This window comes from Myotis myotis, unplaced genomic scaffold, assembly GCF_014108235.1.
Source record: "Myotis myotis isolate mMyoMyo1 unplaced genomic scaffold, mMyoMyo1.p scaffold_m19_p_9, whole genome shotgun sequence".
Taxonomy (NCBI): Eukaryota; Metazoa; Chordata; class Mammalia; order Chiroptera; family Vespertilionidae; genus Myotis; species Myotis myotis.
In genome coordinates this window covers 65,329,474-65,357,245 of record NW_023416401.1, presented here as the reverse complement: position 1 = coordinate 65,357,245, position 27,772 = coordinate 65,329,474, and the positions used below count along the sequence as shown (strand labels likewise).

Genomic DNA, 27,772 nt, shown 5'->3' with positions numbered 1-27,772 from the left:
CAGTCAAGAAAGCATGATAGCCGAAACCGATTTGGCTCAGTGGATAGAGCGTCAGCCTGCGGAGTGAAAGGTCCCAGGTTCGATTCCGGTCAAGGGCATGTACCTGGGTTGCGGGCACATCCCCAATAGGAAATGTGCAAGAGGCGGCTGATCGATGTTTCTCTCGCATTGATGTTTCTAACTCTCTCTATCTCTCTCCCTTCCTCTCTTTAAAAAATCAATAAAATATATTTTTTTAAAAAAAAAAGAAAGCATGATAGGAAAACGTCTATGGTTGTAATAGCCCCTCCCTTTAACTTTCTTTCCCCCTCTTTAAAGAACCTCCTTCTTGGTCAGGAGCACTTGCACGACTTGCCATGGCTGCAAGTACTGGATTGCAATCCTTTAATTTGCCCGAAAAAATCCTTTTTGATAATAAAATACCTAGTAGACTTTTTTTTTTAATATATTTTATTGATTTTTTACAGAGAGGAAGGGAGAGGGATAGAGAGTTAGAAACATCGATCAGAGAGATACATCGATCAGCTGCCTCCTGCACACCCCCTACTGGGGATGTGCCAGCAACCAAGGTACATGCCCTTGACCAGAATCGATCCTGGGACCCTTCAGTCCGCAGGCCGACGCTCTATCCACTGAGCCAAACCAGTCAGGGCTGAAATACCTAGTAGATTTTTTGTTTAGGGTAGAGAGCAGTCAGGAGAGAGATGAGCCAAGACACTGCTGTGTGTGTCTCTCTCATTCTTCCTTGTCTGAATGGGAAAGTTTATTGGGTTATCTTGCCCCCGCTCCTACTGTCCTTCTCCCACAATTGTACTTGAAGGGAAGAGGGGTGACAAGTAACCTTTTTAGTGCATGGTCACCAAGCTCAATGAGGAGATTGCTGGATATCAAACCGTGAAAGCTTGCCAGTTCAGGAAGCTCTATGCCACCATCAAAATAAATGTGACTCAGCGAGTATGACAATCCACCACAGGATGTTAGATTTTGATGAAACTATACAAGAGTATTCCTAATATGGATCCCATCATTAGGGTAACCACATAATATATCCTCCAAATTGGGACAATTCAGGGCAAAAGAGTGTCACCCCACTCAACACCCACCTAGTCCACACCCATTACTATTGACTTCTTCAACCCTTCTCTTCCTTGGTGAGAAATACAATTCTTTAAAGCAATAGTTCTTGATTTTTTTTTTAATCTCAGGACTTTTTTATACTCTTTTATTTTAAATATAATTTTTATTGATTTCAGAAAGGAAAGGAGAGGGAAAACGAGATAGAAACATCAAAGACATGCCCGGCTGGTGTGGCTCCGTGGTTAAGCATCAACTTATGAACCAAGAGGTCGAGATTCAATTCCTGGTCAGGGCACATGCCCGGGTTTCCGAGCTCAACTCCCAGTGTGGGACATGCAGGAGGCAGCCAATCAATGATTCTCCATCATCATTGATGTTTTTCTCTCTCTCTCTCCCTCTCCCTTTCTCTCTCTTAAATCAATAAAAACTTTTTTAAAAAAAAAAAAGAGAGAGAGAAGACTATAAAGGACCAAATCTAAGAGACCTGAAAAAGGGGCTGAAATTATTTTTCCCTTGTAATTCACAGGGTGATTTCAGAGCTGCTAGAAAATACAAAGGACAGATGGACTAGAAGAGGCTGAGAACAAATTCTGAAGGGAGGAAGTTCAATTAGAAGGGTTTGCAGGCATCAATTCCTGAACTTGCAAGAGCAACAGATAAGGGAATCCAGATAACCTATGGCGTGGACTGGGTGAGGGAGCAGAAACACTGAGACTAACAGATTTCAAGCTGCAGCAACTCTAAGATCTGATTCTACTTATAGAGGAGATAGAAAGAGGAGGGTCAATGTCTAGAGTGAGAGAAGTCAAGGTTGAGACAAAGTAAGTTTACGCTGACTGAGGGCATGCACCTAAGAGTGTTCTGTAGACCACTGAAACCACAGAACTAGGAAGGCATAGATGTGGAGAACAGGCTCTGAGAGTCACCCACTGAGGGGGATCCAGGGTCCTCACATAAGAAACCCAGGAACAGACAATGTTACCAGTAAATCCCAGGTCTCAATGGCTCTTTCAAAAATAACAAAGTCTAGCTAGAGGTGGCTCAGTTGGCTGGAACATCATCCTCAACACCAAAAGACTGACAGTTCAATTCCTGATCAAGGCACATACCTAGGTTGCAGGTTCCATACCCAGTCTATGGGAGGCAGCCAATCGATGTTTCTCACATCAATGTTTCTCTCTCTCTCTCTCTCTCTCTCACTCTCGCTCTCGCTCTCGTTCTTCCTCTCTCCCTCCCTCCCTCCCTCCCTCTTAAAAAAGAAATCAATAAACATATCCTCGGGTGAGGATTTTTTTTAAAAAGCAAAGTCTTCACAGAGAAGCCCCAGCTGGCCCTGTGGTGATTCAATACAAAGGTAAACAAATCAAAAGGACATCTGCCCCTGGCTGGGAGGCTCAGTTGGCTGGAGCATCATCCCATTCACCAAAAGGTTGTGGGTTAGATTACAGTCAGGGCACATATCTAGGTTGCAGATTCAATCCCCAGTAGGGGAATGTACAGAAAGCAACCAATCAATGTTTCTTGCTCCCGTCAATGTTTCAGTCTCTCTCTCTCTCTCTCTCTCTCTCTCTCTCTCTCTCTCTCTATCTCTCAAATCAATTAAAAGTTGTGAGGTGTTTCTTTTTTTTTAGAAAAAGGGACATCTGATTTTGGAAGGACATGTCAGGTCCTCCCATCCGGACAACAACGGCTCATAAGCACCACAACCTGGAATGAGGGGCTGCATCTGGGGAGAACTAAGTAGGAAGGAAGGAGGTGTTCACAGTGCACTCTTTGCAACCTATCAAATTCTGAACCATGTATTACTCAGTCAAAATAACATAATAAAGTTTAACTTTCCTTAAAAGGTCACTCAACTTAGTGGGCCCTATGCCATCCCCACTGTTGGGGCAAACAGCATGAGAACAAAGATCAGGGACTGGCAGGATGAGCTGCCCAATGAGGATCAGGTCTGCCCTCGCTGACACAACACCGTACCACCATCCCAACCAGGCAATCATCACGTGGCAAGGTTTGGAAGGCAAAAACTCTGCCCAATGCCAGTAATAAGTATTTTTCCAACCAGACCCTAGCAAGTGTCAGGGTCTCTCTGTCTCCCTTCCAAACTAGAGGCAGCATGATACAGGAAAGGCTGTGCTTTCTCACTCCCAGCAGCCTCCAGTGCCAAGCAGAAAAGCCAGGGTGTTACAGCACATGGTACAGGTTGGAAGAGTACGCAAATCAGAAATATTGACACATTTTCCAAAATGGTTTAAAGGATGATTATTTGCACTGCAAAATTAGTTACAAGATTCATTTCAGAGGGTTCCCAGATGCATTCAAGTAATAGATTTCTTCAAATCAGTGGAGAAAAGAGGATTATTTGGAGCCAAAATTGGTATAAAATCCTGGACATTTTCCTCATGAACACAAACACCAGCCATCCCCAGACCCCCTGAGCTAACAGAGATTGCATCCAACACACTGGATTCTGGGAATGTCCTACGGAAAGGTGTGTTGAACACTGAATGATTATTGCTAGAACAAACAGTTCTGACACTAAGAGTCATCAACCAGAAAGCACTTATTCTGAGCAACCTCACACAGCTCAGTGAGGAGTCTGTACCACCCCGGGAGTTCCTTCCAAGGCTACCTCAGTGGCTGCTCTCAGAAACGGGCTTCAAAGTAGATAATCACCCGTCACCCAATAACTGGGAAAACTGGACCTAACCAACTGTTCTACAAAAGAACAAATTGTTTCTCACAATCTCCACATTGACTATCTGAGAGTATACATATATTTGACATTTTGAAAGATTTGTTTTGCTATTTTTTTTATTTTTGTAGCCACATAAGAAAACAGATGACATTTGGGCCTTTTTTCTTGTCTTTTTAGGCATTTTTTCTATCAAAGTCAATCAATGCAGAAGCCTTTAAAATCTGTAAACTAATTATGTGCCCTTGAAATGGTTAATTGTATGAAGCTTTTTAAATTATTTTTTTTTCTCATTATGAGGGAAAAAAGAGAGAATTTTAAAGGGTCATACAATTAACCATTCTGCAACTAACCAACTGTGTGACCTTAAGTAAGTAAACTCTCTGGGCTATGATATCCACTTCTATAAAATAACCTCTAGGATCCCTTCAAGTCCTAACATCTGATAAGAGCAATTTAACATTTTTAAAAGGCATGAATTATTCTAAGAAAAAAAATCACATATTTGTACGCACACACACATTTTAAACAAAATTAGCTTTAAAAAAACAATTATAGCCTTAGCTGGTTTGGATCAGTAGATAGCGCGTCGGCCTGCAGACTGAAAGGTCCCAGGTTCAATTCCAGTCAAAGGCACATGCCTGGGTTGTAGGCTCCATCCCCGGTGGGGGATGTGCAGGAGGCAGCCAATCAACGATTCTCTCTCATCACTGATGTTTCTATCCCTCTCTCTCCCTCTCCCCTCTTCTCTAAAATCAATAAAAAAAAAATAAAAACAATTTTAAATACTCATGAATTGGGAAGTAATTGAATTTTAAAATAAAATTATACTGTTGATCAACATAAATTAAGAAACTTAAAATGATGGGTATATGACAAATCAATCTTTCACCATTTTTCCCTATTTTTAAGTCTGAGAACCAAAGTTAAGATTCACTGATTTTTCAATACCAAAGTATTTCTCAATGAAGAAAAATTTTTAAAACAAAGCATTTCTCCTATATCTGAAGTAGTTATAGTTCTTAAAATAAGATCTTATTATTTTAGTAGTTCACTCTTATAAGTCTATCAGAAAACCACTTCTAATTATTCAACACTATGCTACAATATATTAGCTGATGCTATGAAGGAAAGATAATTGTATAAAACGATGTTCCTTCTACTGCTAAAGCTTGACTGTGATTCCGAGCACTGAAAACCTCAACAAGAAAATGAACTGAAAAGATATGTCACAGAAGGCCAAGCTCTGTCCATAACACTTTCCTTAAAAGGTGATGAATAGGAAAAGACTACTCCAAACATGTATAACTTAAAGATTTAATCATCTTCCAAGAGTGGAAGGTGAATATTAACGTTTTTTTCTGTAAAACTATGTTTCAGCCCTAACCGGTTTGGCTCAGTGGATAGAGCGTCGGCCTGCGGACTCAAGGGTCCCAGGTTCGATTACAGTCAAGGGCATGTACCTTGGTTGCAGGCACATCCCCAAGTAGGGAGTGTGCAAGGAGGCAGCTGATCGATGTTTCTCTCTCATCGATGTTTCTAACTCTCTATCCCTCTCCCTTCCTCTCTGTAAAAAATCAAAAAAACATTTAAAAAAAAACAAAAACTATATTTCAACCAGAAACAATAACTAAAATATTATTACAATGTGACTCTTCCTGCCCTACCTATGTAACATGCATACTCATTTAACCCACATGAATGGCCTCTGATGCACATGCTGTTTTATTGCCCCATTTTAGAGATGGACAAACTGAGGCTTTTATACAAGTGATTTGCTCAGTGATACATCTCTTAGGGTGCAGAACCCAGGCTCAAGATGGATCTGACTCTTAAGCCCAGCTTTAAACCACTGTCTTCAGTTAAAATTTACCAAACTCCCCCTTCTAAATGATGTCACTATTTCCTCCTGATACTGGTTCCATCAATCTAGACAGGAAGCCTGGAAAGGAGTAGAGCTCTAATTTAAATAACACTCCAGCATCTAAGTACAGCAGAAAACCGCAAATCTTCACTCTAAACTCTAAAACAAAGACTCCTGAAATGCCAACCCAATCATAAATTTTAAGATGCCAATCTTTTGGCCCATGCTTCATCCCCTTCTTTCCTAAACTACATTGTAAAAACATAGTTGGAAAGGAAAAGAATCAATCATTCCCGAAGTTTAAATTCCAAGTTTCTTAGTTTGGCAACAATACTGTGCTTTGGAACTTTAAAATTATAAGCATGGTTCCCAGAGAAAAACATTTCCTTTATTAGCAACAGGCTCTGAAAATTCCATTCTGATGCTAAATATAACAAAATATCTCTAACTTTTATAATAAACACATTCTCCAGATTATTTTGAAACTAAGGATTGTGTGCTTATTTTTAAGACAATTTTGCAAAAGCAGTTAAGCAACTGTAACATTTTAAAGAATCTTTCAAACTCGTTCCAGTTACTTTAATAAACTGATTTGATATTGTTTTCTGAATTCTTCTATGAAATAAGCAAGTTCCCATTTCACAATTCATTTCCCTGAAGAAATATCCTTTTTTAGTTATTTCTAATTTTCTTAAGTGCTAACAAGAATATGGGCAAGCCCTGGCCATGTAGCTCAGTTGGTTAAGAGCATCTTCATGATACTCTAAGGTTGCAGGTTCAATCACTGGTTGGGGCACATTCAGGAAGCAGCCAAAGAATGCATGTGTGAGTGGAACAGTTCCCTCTCTCTCTCTCTCTCTCTCTCTCTCTCTCTCTCTCTCTCTCTCTTTTAATTTTTTAAAAAGATTACCGATAAAACCAAAATCATGGAAGGTTTTACAACCTATGAAATAAAACAAATCAGTATTTTTCAAAACTCTACAATATACATTCAACAAAGGCAAATATAAGCAAGAAATTCAGACTGCTATGAGATCTTCCAATTATCTAATATAAGCAAGAAATTCAGGCAGTGATGGGATGAGGTACTGTTTGCCTTGTTCTGAGCTAATGGACTACATCCGGCTTTTAACAGAATACAGTAGCTGCTGTACTTTAGGAAGCAACATGCGCTTAGTGGACCTCACAACCCCAGGCATTCTGTCATTGTGTAAGTGGCTGAAGTGCAGTTGTAAAAATTAAGGCACATTTAGCTGGACAGCTCCTCGTGTCCTCCCTACCTAAAACATGGATAGGAAAGTATTTTCTTGTTAAGAGATCTTTGTGTGGGTTTTTGGGTTTTGTGAGTTTTTGTTTTTTACTTTATTGAATTTATTGGGGTACCATTGGGCAGCACTTTTTCTCTGGAAGATGGATCCAAGGAGTTTTGGGTGGGGAGGATAGGAACTTTGTTTCACCTTGTAATGGGGGGGGGGGGGGTATTTTTATCAGCAAGTATGTCTAATTATTACAAATAGCTTTTAAAAAATATAGCACACACACAAAAATATAGCATACTAGCTCTCATGCCTTCTTTTTTCTCCCTCTTCTCACACCTTCAAGGTCCACAAAGTGCCATTAATAAGTCTGACCCTGTCACCCTTAAACAGGGCTACATAGCCTCCAACTAGTATACAGGGTGGGAATAGAGTTCTTCCAGGCCCCACCAGGGTATTTAATAGGAAAATTAGAGATTTCAAAGTTGTCTCTGCAAGTAACTCGTAAACTTGCACAGAAGCCCTAAATTTTCTCCAAATTTTATTCTAAAAATCAATACTGAGAGTTCTCCTTGGATGATCCTCTGTCAAAAGCAACAAGAGTTGTTTAAACCCCTAAGCATCGTTTCACCTAAGACATCCCTCCTCCTAAAACTGCTCTGTTTGCACCCTATCACCAAATCTGCCTTCCTAATGTCTCCCTAATATTTCCCATTCCCTCCAGTTATCAAAACCTGCAAGCTACGTGTGTGGGTGCTGTTGGCCTGGTGTACTGCCACAGGGATTGCTGGAAACCGCTGCTCCTCAGCTCCAGCCAAGCGGTAATCAGGTGGGAACAAGATGGAGGATCTTCCAATTACCCAACATAAGCAAGAAATTCAGATCGTTATTGATGAGAGAGAGAGAGAGAGAGAATTTGTTGTTCCACTTATTTATGCATTCATTGGTTGATTCCTGTGTGGCCCTGGCGGGGGATAGAACTCGAGGGGACCACGCTCTAACCAACGGAGCTACCCCGCCGGGGCAAGTCTTCTTGTTTTAATTTAAAGGAACACCTGGACCAAAGAAAACATCCTCAGGTCACCACCCACTAGCAACCTCCAAGTTAACCATTCTCTTCCATCCTGGTGCAGGTTCCCTCGGTCCATTCTACACGCCGCTCCAACTCCAGTGCTCAAAACCAAGCACTGCTCGAGACACTACCGTGCAGTCCCAACCCATAGGCTGTCATTCAGCATCCACAGCATCACAACCACCACCACCACCACCACCACCCCCGCTTTACCTTCCTCAACTCCCCTTCACAAACCTTTCACTTCAACGAAAACAGTCTACTCCCCTCATCCCTCACACCCCCCAACCAGCTGCATCCCCGCCAAGATGGCCTCTTCTTCACCCTCCTGTACCCCATCAATGCCCACACTTAAAGCAGGGAGCAAGCCCCTCTATTGGGAGTATACTTTCCAACACCTGCTGACGGCGTGAGCCAAGAGACCTTAAAGCCCATGGATTTCACTTTCAAGGGATTTAAATGTCCTTAGAAGCAAATCCCAGGGCCTTGTCTTGATACCACCCCCCAAAATTTAGAGGGGTGCGCAAGAGCCTCAGTCGGGCACAGAGGAGCAGAGTCGCCTGCCAGAGAAGGCTTTAAGGGGGTCTCTGAAGTCTTCACCCCCAGAAAGACCTCAGGATGTGGGGGACTGGAGTGGCACCCCCAACCAGCCCTGGGAGGCAGGCGGCGGTGCGCAACCTCCCGCGCTCTCCTTCTTGCGCCGCGGAGATACCACCCCCAATCGGACCCCAGAGCCGCGTTCCGGGAACCCCGACTTGCTGACCCCCGACGCGCTCCTCGGGGATCCCGCAGCCAAGGACCCTCGCGCTGCCCAGGCCCGGGGCCGCCGGCCGCCGCCACAAAGAGTCAAAGAGCTGGACGACCCCTCTTGCGCGTGCCACCCGCCGACCTCCGGCAGGCGCCGCTGCCCTGACCGCGCCCAGCCGGATGCCGCCTTTACCTTCTCCACCGGCGGTGCGTCCGGATCACGGACCGCCCTAAGCCTCAGCTCGTTCATGCTGGAGACTCCGGGGCAACGTCGCCGAGGGCGAGCAGCGCAGCCGCCCGAGCCGGAAGCTCAGCGCGGGCGCGGGCGGGCGGGCGCGGAGTGCGCGCGGCTGAGCCCGCTCTGCCTCAGCAGCACACAGCTCCGCAACAGCTCACAGGCCCCAGAGCAGCCGGGCCGCCAGCCCTTGACCTCGGCCCCGCCCAGCGGCGCCACCGCCCTTTCACCGGGGCGGAGCACAGTGGGCCTCCTCCCGCCCCGCTTGCCCCGTTCGCTCCGCTCGCCAGGGCCGGGGAGCGAGCGCGCACGCGCACCGGGACATCCACCAATGGCGCGAACCCGCTGGGCAGTGAGGGCGGGGCGGAGTAGATAGGCGTGCATTGGACAGCAACGTGAGGGGGCGGGGAAAGGCGTGCGTTTCCGAGGAAGACTAGCCAATGAGAGCTCCCGCCAGGCCGCGGAGGGCGGTCGCTGGCACCCTAGGTCCTAGAGATAACAGGTTGCTGGAGGTGAGAGGCGGCAGCTCAGGGGCTGCATCTGGGCCAGCCTGCTGCTCTGGGCTTTGGGTCCTCTCCGTCCCGCTTGTAGACGCTCGTTGAGTCCTGCGTGAAAAGGCCTGGGGAGCCCACTGTGTAAGAGGTGGTCGTCACGCGATAAGGAGGTGAAACCCAAACTTCAGTCTGCATCGTTTTGCAAAGTTGTCTCTAGTACTTACTGAGCGTTAATTATGTGCTAGGCACTGAACCAGGTAATGGCTTAAGTCTGTCTCATTTAGTATGCACAAAGCTTGGCAGAGAAGATCTTCCGCGTTTTTTCAAATTTCTGTCTTCTGGGCCGATTTTGGACAGTAATACTGCCAACTTTGTTCACAGCCAAATCCCTTATGTACTTGACACAGCTTAAGTATTTGTTGAAAGGATTTAAATTTTCTCCTAAAGGAAAATTATTTAACCAAGGTTTCACAACGAGAAAGTGTCCACTAAGAATTGGAACACAGATCTGATTCTTTTACATATTTAGTTATTGATTTCAGAGAGGAAGGGAGAGTGAGAGAGAGGGAAACATCAATGATGAGAAAGAATCACTGATTGGCTGCTTCCTACACGCCCCCCACGGGGATTGAGCCAGCAACCCAGGCATGTGCTCTTGACTAGAATTGAATCTGGGACCCTTCAGTCCACAGGCCAATGCTCTATCCACTGAGCCAAACCGGCTAGGGCCAGATCTGATTCTTACCAAAGTCCATACTAACCTATGTTGCTTAAGCATCGCCTCCAGTGGTCCTCATTCGCTGCCTTGTGATGTAAAACAAGCATAAAATGAGGTCTATGTCCTTAAGCATATTGTAATTTAACAAGGAAAGAAGCTTGCGCACAAAAGAATTACAGTTTCGTATAAGAAATTTTGATCTGAACTGTGGGTTTTGGAGAAAATAGAGTTCTAGCCCTAACTGGTTTGGCTCAGTGGATAGAGCGTCAGCCTGCGGACTGAAGGGTCCCAGGTTTGATTCCGGTCAAGGGCATGTACCTTGGTTGCCGGCACACTCCCAGTAGGGGGTGTGTATGAGGCAGCTGATCAATGTTTCTCTCTCATCGATGTTTCTAACTCTCTATCCCTCTCCCTTCCCCTCTGTAAAAAGTCAATGAAATATATTTTTTTTAAAAGAAAATAGAATTCTAGATTTCTGTAAGAGTATATTTCCAAGTTCCTGTTAACAGTCCTTCACAGTGACAGTAAAATGGATGTGGAAGAACACTGAACACAGATTATGTGTTCTTTCATATTAACAACATTGCACAAATACTTGTTTGGGTTTATTTGGAGAAACAGACCACTCCCTTCAGTTTGTTATTTATCTCTGTAAATTATTTACATAAAGCTTTGCTTTTTGTGTTTTATTTTGTCTTTTGTTTTCATGTTATTTGTAAAAATAAATAATATGCTGATGCTAATTTTAAAACTCCTAATCTGTTGAGAACTGTGTGATCACCATTTTGACTCTTCAGTGGTCACTTCTTGAGTAAATTAAGCAAGATTTATTATCTGAAAAACCTAGAAGGACATGAACACAGAGAGTGCCACAAAGGTCATCAGAGCTCTTGAGACAGGTGAAGGTGCTGGTGTCTAGATCCTCACCTTTAGGGTACATAATTGTGAGAGGTCACACCTGAGTGAATAAACATCACCTCAGTCCTTCCAGAAGCTCAGCTGTTCCTTTTCAAAACCAACCTAGTACAAAGGAGGTTGGAGAACCAGTTCACTTAGACCAGAGGTTCATATGATTACTAAAGTAAATAACCCCCTACAGTTTGGCCTGAAGAAATTTCTCATCCATAACACTCGGCCCATCAGACTAACTGAACTCCCACACGTACATTCTTGAAGTCAGTGCTGTGGAAAAGAGGTGTCAGGTACTCAGACCTTTGGAAGTCATGCCAGTAGACCTTTAGGGCTTATCCATCAATTGTAGAAAGAAATAATAAGAATCTCCCCCACCTGCAGCCCAAAGAAGAATTTTGTTCCTTGACATTACCTTCCATCTCCTCCTCTATCCCTGATTTTTCTTTTTTTCCTCATATTAGCACTTTCTTTTAGGGTCATTTCTTCCAGGTTTGTGGCCTATCTTATATACAGCAATTTCATTGCACTTCTTGGTTAGTTCCATTATTTTGAGATGTTATTTTGATTAGTAGAACTAACTAGCATGAGAGTCTTCATCTCCCACAATGTGCAAGCTGACTGTGAGCTCAGCATGAGTGGGCAGCTGTTGCTATAATTATTATTTTATAATAAAAAATACCTTCCCCTTTCTTGGTATTTAAAAACTGCATTGGTGCAAGTGGCAAGAAAATTTATTCAGTTCCCTGAATAGTATTTGTCCTCTCTTAGAGGGGAAGAATTGTCAATAAGCAATTTATTGTTTAAGGAATCATCAATAAGTTTCCTCTGACAAACCTTTGGTCTTTTTCAAACAACTGGTCTACATGGTGGGGGCAGGTGGCTTTCAGCACAATTATTCATCTATCGACCACACATGCTGAAATAGTAATTTTCAGTCTTGATTATTCATTAGAATTAACTGGAGAGCTTCTCAAAAATACTAACAGAGGGCCCACCAACTGAGCTACATAACAATCTCTGGAAAGCACCGAAGAGGAAATAGATTTTTGTTGTTGTTAAAATCCCAAGGTGAGTTTAATTGCAGTCAGGATTGAGAATCACTCTAATACATAATATTACCTTATAAAGAAATTTGTCAGAATTTATATAAAATAGTTTCTTTTTCTCCCAATATTCATTAACACATTCTGAGCAGCAATGTATGGTTGATGAAAACACTGTAGAAAATGCAGAAAAGTACAATGAAAAGTATTAAAATCACTTGTGGTGCCATCAGCCACAGATAATTACTGTTAATATTTATATTCTTTTTTTAACTTTTTAATTGAATTTATTGAGGCAACATCTATAATAATAAAAGCGTAATATGCTAATTAGACCAGATGTCCTTCTGGGATGAAGCCGGGGCTGCACCCCCACAGCTGCAAGGGAGGGATCCAGGCAGCTGCGGCTGCGAAGGCCTACTCATGCACAAATTTCAGGCATTGGGCCTCTCGTCCTATATAATAAAACCCTAATATGCAAATCAACTGAACAGCAGAATGACTGATCACTATGATGTGCACTGACCACCAGGGGGCAGACGGTCAATGCAGGAGCTGCCCTCTGACGGTCATTGCATTCCCACAGGGAAGTGCTGCTCAGTCAGAAGCCGAGCTCACGGCTGGCGAGCACAGTGGCAGTGGCGGGAGCCTCTTCCGCCTCCGCTGCAGGGGGCAGTAAGGAGCGAGGGGTCCCAGACTGCAAGAGGGATGTCTGACTGCCGACTTAGGCCCGATCCCTCTGGGGGTCAGCAGGCAGACATCCCCCGAGGGGTCCCGGACTGCAAGAGGGCACAGGCCAGGCTGAGGGACCCCTCCCTCAAGTGCACAAATTTTGTGCACCAGGCCTCTAGTCTGTTTATAAAATTATATAGGTTTCAGATGTACAGTTCTATAATACATAATGTATTGTGTATTCACCACCCCAAGTCAAGTCTCCTTCCATCACCATTTACCCCCCATACCCTCTTCTATCTCCCCCATTCCCCAATATTTATATCCTTGCCTTTTCATTCTATTTTCTGTCCACTTACACCCAGATATAAGCATTTTAGAAAATTGGAATACTATTGTTTGTACTGTTTCATAACCTGACTTTTCTTTTTATCATTAAATGCCCTTTAAGAATGGTATTTGAGAGACATAGAAGTTCTCTCTTTAAGATGGAGAAAAACAATACTGAAAAGGAGAAACATAATTTGGTGTGATGGGAACCAGGAATTAAATTAAAAGTTTTCGTTAGGCCATATTTTATAAGAAAAGGTGTGTACAATTTTTGTATTTCTAATACCTGTCATGCAATTTTTTTTCCTCCCCAGATTAAAAAAAAAGAAGAAGAAGAATGGTATTTGAAAGGCTATATGAGGCCCTAGCCAGGTAGCTCAGTTGGTTAGAGCATTTTCCCCATATGACAAGGTTGCAGGTTCCCATCAGGGCATATACAAGGATCAACCAGCAAATGCATAAGTAAGTGGAACAACAAATCAATGTCTCTCCCTCTCCATTTCCCTCTCCCTCTCCATTCCTCTCTCTAAAAAAATCAATCAGTTTTTTTAAAAAGGTTATATTTCATTCATCTTGCAGATTTATTATAATTTACCTAAGAAAGAACATATTAGAACTCAAGGTTATTTCCAATTTTAGGGGAATTGTTCATAACTCTCTAAGAAACATTCTTAAACATGCCTCATCTTGGTAAGTACCTCTAATCACTTCTTTAGGAAAACAATCTTAGAGATTAACTTTCTGTGCCAAAGAATAAATAACATTCTAAGGCTTTCCATACACATTTCCAAATTACCGCCAGAAAAATTATGCCTATTTATACTCCTACTAGTGGCCTGGTGCATGAATTTGTGCACATTGAAAGGAAATTAATTAGAATTCCTGGGATGGTGCTGTGGCTTGAAGGGTGTCTGTGGAGTGAGTAGGGTTTCTCCGGCAGGTTGGGTCCCTTGGCCTGGCCTGTGGGGATCGGGCCAAAACCGGCTCTCCAACATCCCCCGAGGGGTCCCAGAATCCAAGAGGAGACTCTGCATAGTTGTGTAGTACAGGGTGTGGAACACAAACACAAGTGTGCAGTAAACCAGATTTGGGGCCAACAGTGCCCCAGGAACAACATAACCCATGGCCGAAGGTGGAATCGCGCAGCCCCAGGAGGAATCAGGCTCCCTCCTCTCTGGTTCCTGGGTACAAGTCACAGCAGCTCGGCAGCCCCTGGTGATCAGTGGGCGCCATAGGTACTGGATGGTCGCAGACGGTCATTTAGCCTTTTATATAGAGAGATCTTTAATGCATGAAAGTGCCCACTTTCTTGAATCCTTCCTAACAAGTGGGTGTTAGCACAACCTTTGTTAATTTGGTAGGTTAAAATTCTATCTCCCTTTAATTTATATTTCTTTATTAACATGGCCAACCATTTTTATTCATACATTTACTAAGAACACTGGAAGCCAGGCACCTCTGGTTTTTGTTTAGATGCTTTAATTCCCCTTTTCTCTTAGTCAGTTTGAATTGGGTTCTGTGTCATGGAAACCAAGTATATGAACCAACACAGTGCTCTGAGGCATACTGAAGTTTTAAAACTTACGTTGTATGGTGTTTTTTGCCTTATATGTTTAGAAGCCACAGCAAGATCTCATAATTACTTACTAAAATACTTTCCCAAATCTTTTTTAAAATTTATTGATTTGAGAGAGAAAAACATTGATTTCTTGTTCCAGTTATTTATGCATTTATTGATTGAGTCCTATATGTGTCCTAATCAAACCTGAAACACGTCCTAATCAAACCTGAAACATTGACGTATTGGGATGATTCTTTAACCAACTGAGCTACCCCCCACAGAGCGTACTTTTCCATTTCTTATTTGGTTTACATTTATTTAAATTTTTACCTGGAATTTATTTCAGTGAACAGTTACTAGGAAGAGTCTAGAAGTTTAATCAATTGTTTGGTCATAATTTACTTAATTCATTCTTTCTCTCACTAATTGGAATAGCACCACTTCCAGATGTTAAAGTGATTGTCTTAAAACACACATTGGATCATGTCAAAGACCTTCTTTTGATAACTTCCCTGTGCGTTTGCAGAGGGCTTGCAAAGTCCTATAAGATTTCACCCCTGCCTTTGTTTGCAAAATCATTTTGCACCACTCTCCCCATTGTTCAATGTGTTCCAGATACATCAAAGACTTTTGAGTTCCATTATGTCAATTATACCTCAATAAAACGGGAACACCGCCCCCCTTGCCCTAGTTGGTATGGCTCAGTGGATAGAGCGCTGGACTGTAGACTCAAGGGACCCTGGTTTGATTCCGGTCAAGGGCACATGCCTCCATTGCAGGCTCTATCCCCAGTAGGGAGCGTGCAGGAGGCGGCCAATCAATGATTCTCTCTCATCATTGATGTTTCTAACTCTCCCTCTCCCATCCTCTCTGAAATCAATAAAGATATATATTTTTAAATTCTGTGAAATAGATGCATCTAATAGAAATAACAGAGGAAGAGAATAGAGCAGAAAAGGTAATATTTGAAGCCATATGGTTGATATTATTCTGGACTTAATGAAATACATGAATCTTCTGATTCAGGACTCAAAATTCTCTGAATATGATTAGGTATAGCCAAATCCATCCTTGACACATAGTAGAAAAACTAAGGAATTCTACAGACCAAGATAAAATATCAAGTGCAACTAAAGAAAAATGCTGTAATGAAAGGGAAAAATAATGAAGCTGGGGGAAGAATATATATAATGGGGAATGATTAACATATAAAGTGCTCCTTTAAAAAAAAAAACAACAACACTGCACCTTGCTCATGACAATGAGGCAATAATTTTTTTCCCTTAACTGAATCAACCATTTTATTATTTTTTAAAATATGTTTTTATTGGTTTCAGAGAGGAAGGGAGAGGAAGAGATAGATAGAAACATCAATGATGAGAGGGATCATTGATTGGCTGCCTCCTGCACGTTGGACCGAGCCCGCCACCCAGGCATGTGCCCTTGACTGTAATCGAACCTGGGACTCTCCGGTCTGCAGGTTGACACTCTATCCACTGAGCCAAACCAGCGAGGACAAAAGTGCTCCTTTTAATCAATGTGAAAAAGACAGTTTAATGGAAAAACTATAAACTTGCAATGGTCAAGATATATATGAAAAATATCCATCCTGTAACACTTTTTATTTATTCATTTTGTGTAACACTTTTTAAATATGCAAATTGAAATGTTCACACAAATGAAAATTTCTATAGTTAGAAAAATCAGGGGAAATGAGCATGCTCATAGTCTTGGCTAGAATATAAATTGCGATCTTTAGAGGTCAATTTAGCAACAATAATCAAATATTTTATTTACAGATACATTTCCTAGGGCAAAGGAAACAGAGAAGATAAACAAATGGGACTACATCAAAATAGAAAGCTTCTGCACAGCAAAAGAAACCATCAACAAAACAAAAAGGGAGCCCACTGTATGGGAGAACATATTTGGCAGTGATACATCTGATAAAGGTTTAATATCCAAAAAATATAAGAAACTCATGCAGCTTAACAAAAGGAAGACAAACAATCCAATTAAAAAATGGGCGAAGGACCTAAATAGACACTTCTCCAAAGTGAACATGCAGATGGCCAAGAGACATATGAAAAAATGCTCAAAATCACCGGTCATCAGAGAAATGCAAAGTAAAATGACAATAAGGTATCACCTCACACCTGTCAGAATGGCTACCATCAACAAGTCAACAAATGACAAGTGCTGGCAGAGAGTGCACTGCTGGTGGGAATGCAGACTGGTGCAGCCACTAGGGAAAACAGTATGGTGTTTCCTCAAAAAATTAAATATGGCCCTAGCCGGTTTGGCTCAGTGGATAGAGCGTCGGCCTGTGGACTGAAGGGTCCCAGGTTTGATTCCAATCAAGGGCATGTACCTAGGTTGCAGGCACATCCCCAGTGGGGTGTGTGCAGGAGGCAGCTGATCGATGTTTCTCTCTCATCGATGTTTCTGACTCTCTACCCCTCTCCCTTCCTCTCTGTAAAAAAAATCAATTTTACAGAGAAGAAGGGAGAGGGGTAGAGAGTCAGAAACATCGATGAGATATATTATGATATATTAATAAATTAAAATATACTAATAAAATATATTTTAAAAATATATATATAAATATATATTTTTAAAAATATATATATTTTATTGATTTTTTTACAGAGAGGAAGGGAGAGGGGTACAGAGTCAGAAACATCGATGAGAGAGAAACATCGATCAGCTGCCTCCTACCCACACCCCACTGGGGATGTGCCTACAACCAAGGTACATGCCCTGATTGGAATCAAACCTGGGACCCTTCAGTCCACAGGCTGACACTCTATCCACTGAGCCAAACCAGCTAGGGTTAAAATATATATATTTTTAAATTAAATATGGAACTACCATTTGACCAAGTGATCCCACTCCTAGGAATATATCCTAAGAAACCTGAAACATTTAAACAATAAAGAATTTAAATAATAATAATAATAAAAGAAACCTAAAACACCAGTTAGAAAGAATGTATGCACCCCTATGTTCATAGCAGCACAATTTACAATAGCTAAGATCTGGAAACAGCCAAGTGCCCATCAGTAGTCATGTGGATAAAAAAGCTGTGGTATATCTACACAATGGAATACTATGCAGCCGTAAAAAACAAGGATCTCTTACCTTTTGAGACAGCATGAAGGGACCTGGAGAGTATGCTAAGTGAAATAAGCCAGTCAGAGAAAGACATGTATCAATGATCTCATTCTTATGTGGAATCTAACAAAATAAACTGATGAACAGAGTGGATCCAGATCCAGAGACATGGAAGCATGGAACAGAGTGTGGATTCTGGGAGGGAAGGCAGGGGAGGGTGGGTGAGTGGGAGGTAATCAACCAAAGACCTTGTATGCATATATGCATAACCGAGGACACAGGCAATCGGGTGGTGAAGGCCTGGGGGGTGGGGGCTGGAGGGAGTCAATGGGGGGAAAAGGGGACCTTTGTAATACTTTCAACAATAAGGATTAAAAAAACAACAACAATCGAATATTTAATGTGTATACTCTTCCACCCAGCAATGCTAGTTCAAGGAGTTGATCTTGAAAAACCACCTACGTGCCCAAAGGTGTTTGTAATTACAAGAAATTGGTAAATTTGTTTGCAAACCTAAGAGACAGATAAGCTTCATTTTATTGCAATTCGCTTTATTGCCTCCCACAGGTGTGGCAAACCCTCAACCTGCAAAAACATCACTCTTTACTGCCTTTCCGGCTTCATTCCCGTGGTATGGAAGGAACCGCAATTATCTCCGAGGTATGCCTGTGTTACTCCATCTTTTTAAAAGGTATTCATAAAAAACAACAACAACAAAAACATGTACGTGGCATAAAATTAAATATACTTTATTAAGTACAGTGCAGAAATGTTAACGGTATGAACCCAGTTTTGTTTTTCTAAACGTGTATTTATAGAAAAAGCAGCTTAGAAAGCTGTATACAGAAACGATTGTGACACGAGCTTGGTGTGTGCGTGGAGGGGTGTTAAAGAGAAGGTGGTGGGAGCTGAGGTCGTTTTGTTATCATAACTGCACTCCTTCACATCGTCTGACTTTTAGGACCACATCGCTTCTACGACAGCAAAAATAAAGTGCACACTTAAAGCAAATGTTTTCCTCAGGCTCCAGGGCGTCTTTCCCTCCCGTTGGGCTTGATTTGTTTCACTTTCACTCTCGGGGCTGGCAACTCTCTATCCCCGAAGCAGGGGGCTGAGGAGGCGACACAAAACCGGAGCGCGGGGATCCCGGGCCTGAGTCTCAGTGATGCCCGGACTAGTCCAGCGCTCAGACTCCGCAGTGACTAAAAGGCTGTCAATCCCACCGACGACGTTCCGCCCGCCCCCGAAGGCGCAGCGTTCCTATCCCTCCCTCCCGCCCTCATCCTCCAATGGGTGTCCAAGATGGGCGGGCTTAGCGCGAACTAGGCACTGGATTAGCCCTGGAACCTCCCGCCCACGTGTGGGCGGGGCAGCGTGGTGACGTACGATCACGGGACGCAGAGGCGGAGCGTGCACGCTCGCAGACCCGGCGGTATTAAACGGTTGCGAGCGGAGCGTTCCGGTGATCGTCCTAGGTCTCAGGCTCTCACCGCTGCGGCAGCCCGCTCGCTCTGTCAAGCCTAGGCCGGCTGCTCCTCCTCCTTCACTTCGCCTCTAGCCGCGTCGTTGCGACTCCGCCACCATGTTCGAAGCGCGCCTGGTCCAGGGCTCCATCCTGAAAAAGGTGCTGGAGGCGCTTAAGGACCTCATCAATGAGGCCTGCTGGGACATCAGCTCGAGCGGCGTGAACCTGCAGAGCATGGACTCGTCCCACGTCTCTTTGGTGCAGCTCACCCTGCGGTCCGAGGGCTTCGACACGTACCGCTGCGACCGCAACCTGGCCATGGGTGTGAACCTCACCAGGTGAGCCCGGGAGCGGTCGGGGAGCCGGGCCCCGGGCCCCTCGCTCCCATTCCCTCCCCCTCTTGGCGGGAGCTCCTCTCAGCTGGCCCTTCATTGGCTGTCGTGGGCCATCCCGCCCTCGCATTGGCCTGCTGGGCCTGGGGGCGGGACCCCGTGGAGCGCGCGCTTCCGAAAGCCCGCGCTGGCTGAGGCGGGAAGTCGCCCTTTCCGCGCCGGAGTCACAAAGCGGGCGGTGGCGGGAAAGTGACGGGCTTCCCCGGGCTGCTAGGAAGACACGCTTCTAGAGCCCTTTTGGTCCTTAGGTGCCGGTGGCCTTGACTGAGAAACCATGGTCACGGGTGACTTTTACTCATTTTTTAAGAGCTTTATTGTTGAAAGTATTACATATGTTTCCTTTTTTCCCCCCATTGTCCCCCCTGCTTCTAGCCCGCCCCCAGTCGTGGATGACTTTGACCGCTTTATCGTGTTCCCTACTTGCCTCCTTACTTAGGGACCATAACTTATTTCTGGTTTTTTATTACAAAGTTGTAGGGATCACCCTCTTGAACTTGAGAGATTTCTCCAGAGCAGTGGCTTTCAACTTTTTGATCACTATCTAGTATATATACGTGTTTAAAGTTTTAAACACTTATGAGAAATATTGACCCACTCTACGTGCTGTTGCGGGATTCTAGGGCAGGGAAAATGGGGAAAGTTAAAACAAGGCCAAACAGTGTGGGCAGTTTACAGCCAGCTTGTAAATAACAAGCCATTCTCTTCGCCCGCCAAGGGTACTTAGAGCAAATGGTTAAAAAGCTCCCTAATGAGAGAGTGCGGGGCGGGGGGCGGGTAGGGCAGTTTTATTCCCCAAGCAGAGAAGCCAGCTGCCAGGCGCTTCTCGTGAATTCTGAGGAGGCCACAACAAAGTGAAGGGGATCCTGGGGAATTCATCTCTGCCCAAATAGTCAGCGGAGGAGTTTTGAAACCTGTAGACAGGAGGGTAAAGACCCTACCTGGCTGGCTCTTCAGATGAGCGGAGAGCCCGTCTGCGCTTCGTCAGCCGGAGGTACTGGCCTGCTTTGCTTTTTCAATAAAGGTGCACGCGTTAATAAATTGGCTTTTTCACAGCACAGTCAAGGTCTCTCATAGAAATTCGTTTATATGAAAAGTCAAGAAGCGAGGTTGGGAACAGCCCCCTCCCACTGACTGAGGGGCTGTCATGTCTTTTAATAGCAGCATATTGTTTTTAATGGTCGTCGTGGTCCAGTAATTTACTCCGCCACTAAAAGGATCTGCAATTCAGAATATACTGCTTTTTCGTTTATATTCAGACGGGGAGGAGCTCCTTAACTCAAATTACTCTATCAACTCAATGCAAAAAAATCGGCCAAGAGACAGCTGGTATCTCAAAAAAATCGTTAGTCGTGACACTCGTAAGTCAAGGCCCCACTGTAGTTTGTTATTTAGGAGATAATCCAGACAGATGTCTTAGGGAGATGTCTTATCAGTATTTTTTTCTAAATATATTTTATTGATTTTTTACAGAGAGGAAGGGAGAGGGATAGAGAGAAACATCGATCAGCTGCCTCCTGCACACCTCCCACTGGGGATGTGCCCGCAACCAAGGTACATGCCCTTGACCGGAATGGAACCTGGGACCTACAGTCCGCAGGCCAGCGCTCTATCCGCTGAGCCAAACTGGTCAGGGCATCTTACCAGTATTTCTTCAAAGCCTGCAAACCATTCTTAGAGCAAGAGTTATGAAGAGTTCAAAGGGGCTTGTTTGAAGAGTGGGGGAGGACTTTCTATTAACTATCCCTGAGTTGTAAAAACAACAAAGAGGAGGGTTATACAGAAATGTAGCCTTGAAAGTAACTTGTCTTGTAGTTTGAACAGAGGGACTGTTTGAATCAGAGGAGCTAACAATCTTGAATTTTAATTTAATCTTGGATTTGAATTTCTCATAATTTACTTGTCTCCTTACTTGGGGACAATAGCTTATTCCTGGTCTTTTATTACCAAAGGAAAAAAAGAGGCCTTTCTTGTTCTTATACATCAATTTTATTTTATTTTATTTTTTTAAAATATATTTTATTGATTTTTTACAGAGAGGAAGGGAGAGGGATAGAGAGTCAGAAACATCGATGAGAGAGAAACATCAATCAGCTGCCTCCTGCACATCCCTGTACACCCCCGACTGGGGATGTGCCCGAAACCAAGGTACATGCCCTTGACCGGAATCGAACCTGGGACCTTTCAGTCCGCAGGCCGACGCTCTATCCACTGAGCCAAACCGGTTAGGGCTGTACATCAATTTTAAATCCTGTGTCTTCTCTGTTCTAGCATGTCCAAGATACTAAAATGTGCTGGCAACGAAGACATCATTACCCTAAGGGCTGAAGATAATGCGGACACCTTGGCACTAGTATTTGAAGCTCCAAGTAGGTTATACTCTTCTACTGCGTTATCCTGGAGAAAATTAAAATGCAGCATCAGTATTTTCAAAGCTGTGAGAAATCTAAAATAATGTTTTTTGAGGCTTACAAGATTTACTTCATCATAGTTAGAAGCTTACATGCTTTTCTTCAACAATGTTTGCTTTCTTTTGGTAGACCAAGAAAAGGTTTCAGACTATGAAATGAAGTTAATGGATTTGGATGTTGAACAACTTGGAATTCCAGTGAGTATCAGTTTCTGATTGAGTGTACTGTGCATGGATAGCTACCTAAGATATGTTAGTGTAATTTAAAGCCTACTTCCTAACAACTATATATCTGCTGGTGCATGTTCCAAAGTGGAGTTACAGTACTCTTAAAAAATGGATCATTGGTTGACTTCATTGTTGCTGAATGCGTATGAAGATTAGATTTTAGAACCAAGGGGCAAAAATTTATTAGATTAAGTTTATCAACATTAAAGGAGAGAAGTAGTGTTGGAATATCTAAACTTCTTTTGTCTGGAAAGCAGTAGTCACGCTTGCACCATCTTTGTTCTTATGCCATAGTCTAATGCCTCTTTTTTTAAAAAAAAAAAATGTATTTTTATTGATTTCAGAGAGGAGGGGGGAGGAAAGAGAAATAGAAAAATATCAGCGATGAGAATCATTGATCGGCTGTCTCCTGCATGCCCCACACGGGGGAATGAGCCCACAACCCAGGCATGTGCCCTGACCTGGAATGGAACCATGACCTCCTAGTTCATAGGTCCATGTTCAGCCACTGAGCCATGCAGGTCGGACTCAAATGTCCCCTTGATTTAGCCCTGAAGGGTGATTTGGGGAAGCGCTACTTTCCTGGACTTTACTGTTAAAAGGTTTAAGCTCTACTTTGTTTTCTTAGTATAATTATTCTTATTACGTACTTGTTTCAGATCTGCATTTCTTTTTTGAGTGGTTGGAGTGCTTTAAGTCACACAATAAGTTTCAAAGTAATTCTGAGTTCTTATTTGGATGCTGATTAGATGGTACCTACCAAATCTTTAATTCCCAGTAATTGATCTTTAAGGGTTTTTTGTTGTTTCATTTTGTTTTGTTTTATAGGAACAGGAGTATAGCTGTGTAGTAAAGATGCCTTCTGGTGAATTTGCGCGTATATGCCGAGATCTCAGTCATATTGGAGATGCTGTTGTAATTTCCTGTGCAAAAGATGGAGTGAAATTCTCTGCCAGTGGGGAACTTGGAAATGGAAATATTAAGTTGTCTCAAACAAGTAATGTCGATAAAGAAGAGGAAGCTGTAAGTAGTTTTAAAGTAAACAGAAAAAAAATACTTTGAAGAGAATTAGAACACTGCTTAATATTGGGTTAGTCTGATTGGGCTGCTATAACCAAATATCATAAACCTGATTGCTTATAAGCAATGGAATTTTATTTCCCACAGTTTTGGAGGCTGGCCCTTTTGGTATCTGGTGAGGACCTTCTTCTTGATTCATAGACCGCAGCCTTGTCACCTGGTGGAAGGGGCAAGGGAGCTTTCTAGGGTCTTTTCTTTTTACTGTTTCAGAGAGGTAGAAATCTCAATGATGAGACTCATTTGATTGGCTGTCTCCTGCACACCTTCTACTGGGGATCTAGCCTGTAACCCCGGGAACGTGTGCCCTGACTGGGAATCGAACCATGACCTCCTGTTTCATAGGTCGATACTCAACCACTGAACCACACCAGCTGGACTGGTGTCTCTTATAAGGACATAATCCTATTCATGAAGGCCCGACCTCAAATAGCATAACATTGGGGATTCAGTTTTAACATTAAAGGGGGAGGAGGGACATGACAAACATTCTCTCTATAGCAAGGTAAATATTTAAATTAAAGAAAACTCTAAAGAAAAATAGACAAAATTGCATTTTTACAGTTTGTAAAAAGTGGAAGATACTGTTGAAATCTGCAAGTGATTTATAAGTGCCATCTAATTTATAATTTGTAAGCAGGGAATGCAAATTCAGTGTTTGCTTTATAAATCACTGGATAATGTGTTGGTGTATCAAACCCACACATACTCTTAAGAATAGGATTGAGAAGCTAGGTGTCTAACCTTTAGGTTTCTGGAGGTATTTACTCTGCTTTTATCAAGTAATTCAGCACAGGACACCTCAACAGCAGGATCTAATTAGGGGTAAAAATCTAGCTGTTGGGCGCTCCTGTATAATCCACACTTAACCAGGAAATGTCCTTAAAATAAGGCTTTCTTGTAATCAAGTGTTTGGGTTTTTTTTTTTTTTTCGATTCTTAGAGTGTTATAAACTAAAATTTGCTAATTGTACTAAAATAAAACTTGCTAGCCTGTGAACATCAGTTAATTCTGTAAATCAAGAACAATTACAGGGCCTAATCTCAAGATTATTAGGATTAAATGTAACATTCAAAGTGCTTAACACAGTATCTGGCATATTGTAAGTTTATAGTAAAGATTAGGTATTTTCTTATCCCTTGCTTGAGTTGTCAGCCCACAGATTAAATGAAGGTAAACTCCATTTAAAGGTAAACTCTATTCTTTATTTTTAATATTGAATGCCCAACAATAAAGCTGACAATCCATAAGAAAATAAAAGGGTTGTTTTTTTACTAATTTATTTCAGATTTATTCTTTTATTTTTCTTTTTAATTGATTTTTAAAGGGAAGGGGCGCACCGATTTGTTGTTCCATTTATGTGTGCGTTCCTTGATTGACTCTTCTATGTGCCCTGCCCAGGGATTAAACCTGCAACCTTAGGACAGTTCTCTAACCAACTGAGCTGCCTAGCCAGGGCTCACATTTATCCTTAAATCTGTATAAAAACACTCCCACACTAAATGAACATATTATGTATACAACCTAGATAAGCTTATAACCATAATTTCAATGCACATCATGGTAATACACCTTCACATATTAAGTCTATTAAATAGCAAAACTGTAGGGACTAATTCCAACTTTGCTCTGTCTCCTAAATTACATTTCACTCCCCTTCCAACTTTGATTTTTAAAATTTTCTAACATTAGTTCATCCGTAAACATTTTAATATTACTTGGAGTATAAACATTAAACTTTACCACATACTATAAGAAAATTATTCAATATTAAGGAAATTTTGTGTTTCTATTTCCTTGGTCATGTTAGAACTGCTTGAATCAAAATTTTAAGAAGGTACATACATTGCATTGCAGTTGTTTTCGATCCATTGGTTTTCCGATTTGTTTATGCCTCTCCATTACAATTTCACTTGTTGAAGAAACTAGGTTATTTGTTATTGAGCTTCGCAGAGTCTGCATTTTGCCAGTTTCATTGTTTATGTCAATATGTTCCTCTACTTTGTATTTCCTATAAATTAGTAGCTACAGCTCTTGAGGCTTGATATTCACGGTTTCTTTGTTTTAGGGATGGGAGAGCAAAGAATACTTAATAGATGGTGATATGTACTTTTGGTAGGAGTCATGAGGTATCTGAATACCTTTGTGATTTTTAGCACCTATAAATAGTCATTGTCTAGATTCATTAAGTCATGTTTTGCAGAGTTGTAATATATTAATACATTTCATTCCTTTATTTATTAGCTGGTTTATTTTGTAGAGATACTTCCATAATGCTCTTATCACCTAATTGGGTTACCTGAGATTTGGTTCATATACAGAAAGACAAGCTAATACTTGGTTGTTTTGCTTTATTAACCTGTTTTCTAAGTTAGTTTCATAGTACCCTCCGATGTAATCAATAGAAGTTTTTTAATGTATATTATAAATGACTAGGTTGTAACTTTCTTGACATTTTTTTCAGTATGATGAATCATTTGCTTTTTCCCCTTAGGTTGCCATAGAGATGAATGAACCAGTCCAGCTAACTTTTGCACTGAGATATCTGAACTTCTTTACAAAAGCTACTCCACTGTCTCCTACAGTAACGCTCAGTATGTCTGCAGATGTACCCCTTGGTAAGATAATTTGTTAAATCTTGTTTTGTTTTGTTTTTTAAATATATTTTTATTGACTTTGGAGAGGAAGCGAGAGGGAGAGAGATAAAAACATCAATGATGAGAGAGAATCATTGATCGGCTGCCTCCTGCATGCCCCCCCTCTGGGGATCGAGCCTGCAACCGGGGCATGTGCCCTGACCGGAAATGGAACCAGGGACCCTTTGGTCCGCAGGCCGACACTCTATCCACTGGGGCAAACTGGCGAGGGCTAAATCTTGTTTTGTAGGTATGTATATGATACATCTCGGTAATTAACCCATGTTCCTGTCTTCTTTCAGTTGTAGAGTATAAAATTGCTGATATGGGACATTTAAAGTACTATCTGGCTCCCAAGATCGAGGATGAAGAAGGATCTTAGGCGGTTTTAAAATCCAAGAAAACAAAACTAAGCTCTTTGAGAACTGCTTCTGGGATTTCAACATGCTTTTAAAAGTCTCTTTTGTCACCAAATTTGTACCTGAGTACATATGTAGATAATGTTTTCTGTAAATAACCTGTTTTCCATTCTTTACAATTGAAAGCATAGTCTCAAGTCAAATCTGGTCTTATTAACCTAGAACTACTTCTGCCTTATATAGAAATAGTTGTTAGGATTTTTATAACAAAGGGTTTTGACTATTAATGCAGTTTTAATAATTGTGGGTTTTTTTTCAATTTAAATAAAAGTTGTTTGAATTTCAGATATCACAGGACAGTGCCTTCATTTGAACCTTGACTGTTGCAAGTATCCTAGGGAATTCATAATTAGTGCTACCATTTTTGTGTAAATGTTATATATTTTTTTCAATCTAGAGCAGCCAGATATAAATACATTAGTATAGCCATAAAAAGTACTCCAAATGCAGTAGGTGACAAGATATTTGTGAAGATTCAGTTGTCAAATTTATTTTTGTATTCTCACTTGAGCTCAAGAAGTGAATGGGAGAATAGAACAAATTCTGTATGTTTCATTATTTTGTCTTTTTTGTAAGCAAAAACTAACACTTTTTCAGAAACTTAATGCACTCAGTTATGTTGGTTTATAAGGCTAGTATTGTTACAAGGCAGTGTTTCTTTAGCCTAGGGAACCTTTTACAAGACTTAGAAGAGACTAGGTCTGTGATAGGGCCCAAGGAGTATGTTTGCAAAAAAATTTTTTCTCCAGTATAAATAGCTTTATTTGAGACTTAACTCCCGTAAAGGATGAAAATGGCTTATCTCTTATGGTGTTGGGTTCAACCGAGAAAGTGAAAAGGCCCAGCACTTGTGAAACAGGCTATTTAAACATTCCCAGTAATTGTGCTTACAAGGTCACAAATTGGCATCCTACACACTGAAAGCTGTTTTATTACAATCCTTTTTCCTTTATATTTTATGTTTGGATTAAATAACTGGTTTCTTTGTTGCACCTGGACTTGAGTTCTAGTGATTGGACTTCAGAACTCACTGTATTCAGTGGGTAACCATTACCTTATGTTGCCTGGGCGGAAGGAGATTGGCAGCAGAGGGGCCTGCTGGAGTTTTTGGAGTGATGAAACAGTTTATCTAGACAGGTGATGGTCCAAGACTGCATTTGTTAAACCTCATCCAGTTGTACTTTTATGTAAATTATACCTTAATAAAGCTGACATTTAAAAGCTTCATGTGCGGCAAAGTGTTTCTTGTGGGCAGACCTCTCTCTGACCTGGGCAAGGCCTGATGGCCTAGGAGAGGGAGACAAGTACAAGAGTGGGGCCACTGATAATAAAGACCATTATAAACTGATGATCAAAAA

General features: G+C 42.0%; 2 protein-coding genes across 3 annotated transcripts in view; one reads left to right on the top strand and one right to left on the bottom strand.

The window, feature by feature from the left end:
* Positions 1-9,192, bottom strand: part of CDS2 (CDP-diacylglycerol synthase 2) — a 46,655-nt gene extending 37,463 nt beyond the window's left edge. Inside the window, exon 1 of one of the 2 annotated variants that reach the window (XM_036321875.1) lies at positions 8,905-9,192. In XM_036321875.1, the coding sequence (XP_036177768.1) occupies positions 8,905-8,961 (57 nt within the window). In that variant the 5' untranslated portion in view covers positions 8,962-9,192. The remainder of the gene's footprint in view (positions 1-8,904) is intronic. The other variant, XM_036321874.1, reaches the window with a different exon arrangement.
* Positions 9,193-19,195: 10,003 nt separating this feature from the next.
* On the top strand, positions 19,196-27,641 carry PCNA (proliferating cell nuclear antigen). Its single transcript, XM_036322524.1, has 6 exons — positions 19,196-19,593; positions 21,916-22,013; positions 22,185-22,252; positions 23,111-23,305; positions 25,854-25,977; positions 26,298-27,641. Exons 1-6 carry the CDS (start codon positions 19,373-19,375, stop codon positions 26,375-26,377), a joined length of 786 nt encoding a protein of 261 aa, XP_036178417.1. The 5' UTR covers positions 19,196-19,372; the 3' UTR covers positions 26,378-27,641.
* Positions 27,642-27,772: the final 131 nt, after the last annotated feature.